Raw genomic sequence first — 6,601 nt, forward strand, 5'->3', positions numbered from 1 at the left:
TGGCAAGCATTCATCAAATTACCGAACATTAGCTTCAGGCAAACGTGTGGAATTACCGGCTAAGCCATTGAAAACGACCAAGAAGCCGTGTGTGCCGTCGAAAAGGTTGAACGACGTTGTCAAGAAGGTGAAAGGTGTGCCGAGAGAGAAACGAACAGTCGGTTACGTGCCCACTGAAGAAGAAAAACGATTTGAAGGTGTGAAGAAAAGGGCAGCACTCAAATCGTACAAGCCAAGGCCACCGCCTCCATCAACGATTTCAACGCCGATTGTTCCAGCCAAACCGTTGGCCAATTTTACAATTCCACGGCGCCAGTTACCACCACCACCAATTTCTCAAGCAGCAACTCAGTTTCAACCACCACCATTGGCACAGGTATCAACTCAGCAACCAACGTATGCGCAATTGTTGGTTCTGCATCAAAAGAAACTAGAAAAAACTCGTCGCAAGAACCGCAATCGTCGTCAACGTATCAAGCGCGATCGCAAGTTGCTTGACCATTTCATGACACAATTAGAATAGATTGCATGTGCTTTATTTTGAATCATATTGATTTTGTTTAAAAACTGGTTGATCTCGGTGTTGTAAACTAATAAAGAAGAAGAAGAGCATATAAATAAAATCGAATAAAAAGAAATATAGAATTGCACAATCAAATCAAAATCAAAATTGGCTTTGCTTGTTTCTGTTTTGTGATCGTCCGAAAACATGGCTACCGCAGCAAAAGCATCTGCTACTCGTGAACGTCACGCCTCTACATTAAAAAAGACAACTGACACAATTGCAACTTTGACTTCTTCAGCTTGTCAGTCAACATTGGCTGTGTATTCCAGCCAGCTTGATACAAATTGGTCATCTTACGTCGATGCATTTGACGAACATGAAAAGGCAATTGCCGGAAAAGATGCCACTGAGCTCAAAACTATCACCGATGAGTACGCAACGCTACATGCAGCATTTGTGAAGGCTCGCATTGCATTGGGCAAACTTATGTCTCCCGTTGCTGGTGCAAATTCAAGCTTTCTCGACATCACTGTGAACAATGATAGCGCTGGCCACAAAACAGCAAAATTGCCAGTATGTAAATTGCCCACATTTTCTGGCGATCGAACTGCTTGGGTGGAGTTTAAAGCAACTGTTCGCACAATGCTCACTGACCAAGTGGCTGAAATTCAGCGATTGCAATGTTTGAAAGAGGCTCTTGTTGGTGAACCACGAGAATTGATTGCACATGTGTTGCCAAGTGATGGAGCATTCAATAGAGCAATGATGTTGTTAAAAAAAGAATACGAAAATGCTCGGGCAATCGTCAATGAAAGTTTACGTCGATTGTTTGCTATTGCACGAAATGAACCGAACAAAGAAAACATTGCGACTCTTCGTTCAATTGTGAACACAGTTCGAAGTGTAACTACAACTCTCATTGGTTGTGATATTGATGTGACAACGTGGGATTCCATCCTTATTTTCTACACATCACAGCTGTTACATCCAGCCACCGTCACTGCATGGGAGGAGAGTTTGTCTGGCTCACGAACAATTCCAGAGCTCACAACATATCTTGATTTTTTGTCAACTCGCATGTCGATCTTGCAAACAACTGATGCATTTGGTAAAGGCATTGATTCTCGCAACAAACCAGCATATCATCGTTCTAATCAACCGAAAGATAAAAGCGGTCCACGCATGTTTTACACCCTCAAATCTGATTACAAGTGTGTCATCTGCCAACGTAATCACACCTCTACTCGTTGCGATGAAATGTTACGTATGTCAGTTAAAGAACGTAGAGAAGCCATTCTAAAGCATGGGTTGTGCTTTAATTGTTTGCAATCACATCATTTTGACTCATGCCCATTTAATGCCACTTGCAAAAAATGTAATGAACCACATCATACGTTGTTACATCCGTACACCACTGCCAAAGCTCTCGTCACTCAGGAAGCTACGGTAGAAAGCGTGGAAGAACAACGTTATGATCCAAACGATGACTTCGACGCATTGTCAGCTGCCAGTTCGGCTCATTTTTACCACACCAATGAGAAAAGTGCTACAATTTTAGCAACGGCGTTAGTACCTGTACGATGGAATGGGCGGTCGATACTCTTGAACGCTTTGATCGATCAGGGTGCGACTACTAATCTGATTTCTGAACGTGCGTGTCAAATGCTTCAGTTGCCATTTACTCGATCTAATATATCGATGACAGGTGTTGGGAATGCTCCGGTTGGGCGTGTTATTGGTCGTACAATGAGCACAATTGGTTCATACCACAATGAAGATTACAGTAAAGATATTTCAGCATTAATTGTCAAACGTGTAGCCGACATTTCACCTTTGAATTGTGATGAGCGAGTCAAATGGTCATATCTCAACAATTTACCATTGGCAAACCCCAATTTCACGCGTACACGAAGAGTTGACTTGTTGCTTGGCGCAGGAGTCTACGCTGAAATTTTGATGGGTCAAATAATCAAAGGTGGTCCAGACGAACCAATTGCTCAACACACCAAACTGGGCTGGATTGTGTTCGGTCGAGCCGAAGTTGATAATGATTTTACCACTTTGTGTCATGCTCTGCAACAAAAACGTGTTGATAATGAACCCGACGATAATTTGTCTCAACTGTTGAAAGCCTTTTGGGAATTGGAAGAGATTGAGCACGAAACACACCTCACGCCAGATGAGCAAGCGGCTGAGGATTTGTTTGTTGGTAGTTTGAAACGTGCTTCCGATGGCAAATTTATCGTTGATTTGCCATTTAAAGTCGACTCAAATTCGTTGTTTTTGGGTGAATCACGTGAACAAGCAGAACGTCGTTTGCGTTTATCGCAACGTCGATTTAGCAAAAACCCTGAAGCTAAGCGATTATATGATCAAAACCTTGATGAATATTTAAGTCTTGGTCACATGAAAAAGGTTGAACATCATGAAGTGCCACGCTACTTTCTGCCTCATCATCCAGTTGTAAAAGATTCCAGTAGTACTACGAAGGTACGTACTGTTTCCGATGCATCAGCGAAAACAACGAACGGACGTTCTTTAAACGACCTTCTGCTTGTCGGGCCTACAATTCAGCCAGAATTGTTTGATTTGCTCATGCAGTGGCGGCGTTTTAAATATGCTTTTTGCGGTGACATTGAGAAAATGTATCGGCAAGTGTGGATCAATCCAGAACACGCCTTGTTTCAATGCATTTTATGGGAAAAACCAGGCTCAAACCAAATTGAAACATACAAATTGCTCACTGTCACGTTTGGAATGGCTTGTGCTCCATTCCAAGCAATACGAATACTTGCTGAAGTTGGCATTCGAGCTCGATTGTCTGATCCAGAGCTTGGCAATGCAATTTGTCGGCAATTCTACGTTGATGATTATCTTGGTACGACGGATTCAGTTGTTGGTGCTGTGCATTTGCGCGTTCGTCTCTCCGAAGAACTTGCCAAATATGGTTTCAACCTTCGCAAATGGAAAGCGAATGATGAACGCATTTTGGATGGCTTGCCTAAATGCGATAAAGAAGAATCGTTGACTTCGAAACCACGTTCAAAACACTTGGCATCGCATGGCAGCCAAGCACAGACAAGTTTCAATTCAAATCATCCACGCCCAAGCAAGCTGAAAAGTGGACCAAACGTTCAGTGCTGTCTGAAATCGCCAAGCTTTACGATCCGTTGGGTTGGCTTTCACCTTGCGTGGCCAAGGCCAAAATGCTCATGCAAGATATTTGGAAGCTTCCAAAATCATTCGATTGGGACACGCCTATACCACAGCACATTGTTGTAAAATGGCAACAAATTTATCTCGAGTTATGTTTACCGATTCCCATCCAAGTTCCTCGTTGGATTGGGTTATCAACTGACGTAATATGCATCGAAATCCATGGGTTTTGTGACGCATCATCGCACGCTTACGCTGCTGTCGTCTATATTAAAATCCAATATAGAGATGAGCATTGTGTTAGCAATCTTCTAGCGTCAAAAACCAAGCTCGCGCCCATCAAAACAGTATCAATTCCACGACTAGAATTGTGTGGCGCTGTGTTATTGAGCAAACTGCTGTCCCGATGTGTCAAATCATTGTCTCTGACTGAGGTCAGAACGTTTGCTTGGTGTGATTCCACCGTTGCGTTGGCTTGGATCGCTGCATGCCCAAGTCGTTGGTCTACTTTTGTAGCCAATCGTGTCAGCCAAATTCAACAAGCATTACCTGCTAACAATTGGCATCATGTACCAACCAAATTGAATCCCGCTGATATCGCATCGCGGGGAGCATTGGTTCAGGAGCTTGCCTCTGCTAAGCTTTGGTAGCATGGCCCCAATTTTCTGGTTGATTCATCGTTAACTCCCAATTGTGACATAACTATTTCGGATGATGAAATTCCTGAACGCAAAAAACTTGTTCCGGCCATTCATGTTACGCAAGTGGTCGAAAATTATGTGCTCAATTACTTTTCAAGTTATACACGCCTGCTTAGGTTTACTGTGTATGCAATGCGCTGGCGAAATCGCGTCAAGAATCGGTGTTCACCAACCAAAGCTCACGAAATGAACTTGGCGGTTCGAAAATGGGTGTTGATTGTTCAACTTGAAGTTTTCTCCAAAGATATCCACAACATTCGTCACCAGAATCAAGCAGGTTCACCAGCCATGCGTCAACTTTGTCCGTTTATTGATGAATTTGGCGTTTTACGAATGCACGGTCGAATTGGAAATGAAGATCTAAGAGAACAACGAACAGCAATCTTCTTGCCAGCTCACCATTTGTTCACTACTTTGTTGATGCGACATGCTCACGAAGAAGTTTTGCACGGTGGAGTGCAACTTACATTGCGTAAATTGCGAGAGCAATTTTGGATTATTCGTGGTCCGGGCAGCTGCAACGTTGCGCTTCAAACACAAAAAGCGCCATCTGCACATATTTGACTATTCAATGTGAACTAGCTGTCATCAGTATCGTTGAGTCATCGATGCTCAATTTATTTTGGGTCGTAAACGGTACATTGAAAATTTCAAATGTGCCGTTTATGACCCAAAATTGAGCATCGATAACTCATCGATACTGATGACAGCTAGTTCACTTTGAATAGTCAAATATGTGCAGATGGCGCTGTAAAATCGTTCACCACTGACAAACGTCAAATTAGTATGGAAAGAAGTCAATGTTGCAGCCTCCCGTCGTGGTCGTAATGAGGTGAAAAAGATAATTCACAAATGCGTGCTCTGTTTTCGTTATCGTAAACAATTGATGAAACAAAAAATGGCGGATTTACCATCGTTTCGCACCGAACAAGCCAAGCCTTTCGCTTATGTCGGTTGTGATTATGCTGGACCTTTCAACATTAAAACATCAAGTCGTCGAAATTCACCAACCTCGAAGGGTTACATTGCGTTGTTCATCTGTTTAACCACGAAAGCTTTGCATCTTGAATTGGTAACTGACCTCACTACAGCCGAATTTGTGATGGCTTTTGAAAATTTCATAGCTCGTCGTGGCGTTCCAATCATGCTCTATACTGACAACGGTACTAATTTCATTGGTGGAAACAAGGAGATCACCACATTGTTTCAACAATTGTTGACGCAAAACAACGCCTTAACTAAAATGTTCGCCATAAAAAATATTCAATTCAAAACAATTCCAGCTCGCGCTAGTCACATGGCTGGTATTTGGGAGCGCGCGGTTGGTTCCGTTAAATACCATCTCCGTCGAGTCCTCAAGGACACAAAATTGAATGGTCGCCAGTTTGATCATGTGTTAAAGCAGATTGAGGCATGTCTCAACTCGCGTCCTTTATGGGCAATTACAAATGAAAGCGACGACGTTGAAGTGTTGACTCCAAGTCATTTTTTCAACTTTCAACCCATCAACACATTGCCACGACCAGATCTTTCACATATTCCAATTACCAGATTGGATCAATACCAATATTTGCACCAATTGTATTGTAGTTTCTGGAAAACATGGTCAAAGGAATGGAACCAGTTCCAAGCTCGCCCAAAATGGCATAAAGAGAAATCAAACGCTATGATTGGGCAAATTGTATTGATCTCAGAAGACAACTTACCACCAAGCCGTTGGGCTTATGGAAAAATTACGCAAGTATATCCTGGTAAAGACGATCTGGTTCGATCGGTAGAGGTGCAGTGTGGTAAAACGACTTTGACCCATTTTGGACCGCGATCCTTATTTTGTTTTCAAAATGATTCAAACTTTCAGATATGAATAATATAGTCGAAAAAAGAAGTTTCCACTTTCTAGATCGATAATTTTTTTTCGCACTTAGCCAGAATGAGCAAAAATGTGCTAATGTAATCAAATGTAGGTCCCTAATGTAATCAAATGTAGGTGAAATTTTGAATTTTTTTAATCCTCAAGAAAGAATGAAAATACATTCATAGAATTAATTTTTACCATCAATATCGTTGTTTTAGACGTGTTTTATCACATTTCATAATCGTTTGAATTCATAATATGCATTTTGAATGATTTTAAGTCAGTTGGCCAACGGAGAAAACTTCGAACGAAAATTCTCATGGCACGTTGGAACGATAACGCTGACGTCAACATGATCACAAACTTTGAAACGATTGAGCCATT

The 6,601-nt window shown here is 41.9% G+C and overlaps 1 protein-coding gene across 1 annotated transcript; it reads left to right on the plus strand.

The window, feature by feature from the left end:
• Positions 1 to 709: 709 nt before the first annotated feature.
• Positions 710 to 3,787, plus strand: LOC129573205 (uncharacterized). The gene has a single exon (XM_055453517.1). The coding sequence runs from the start codon at positions 710 to 712 to the stop codon at positions 3,785 to 3,787; it is 3,078 nt and encodes a 1,025-aa protein (XP_055309492.1).
• The last annotated feature ends 2,814 nt before the right edge of the window (positions 3,788 to 6,601 follow it).

Source organism: Sitodiplosis mosellana, unplaced genomic scaffold (assembly GCF_009176505.1).
Source record: "Sitodiplosis mosellana isolate CC-2019 unplaced genomic scaffold, AAFC_SMos_1.0 Smas_scaffold_6003, whole genome shotgun sequence".
NCBI classification, from domain to species: domain Eukaryota; kingdom Metazoa; phylum Arthropoda; class Insecta; order Diptera; family Cecidomyiidae; genus Sitodiplosis; species Sitodiplosis mosellana.

What these genes read in the sequence shown, in the direction of transcription:
- LOC129573205 (XM_055453517.1), top strand. Translation starts at nt 710, where the DNA reads ATGGCTACCGCAGCAAAAGCATCTGCTACTCGTGAACGTCACGCCTCT.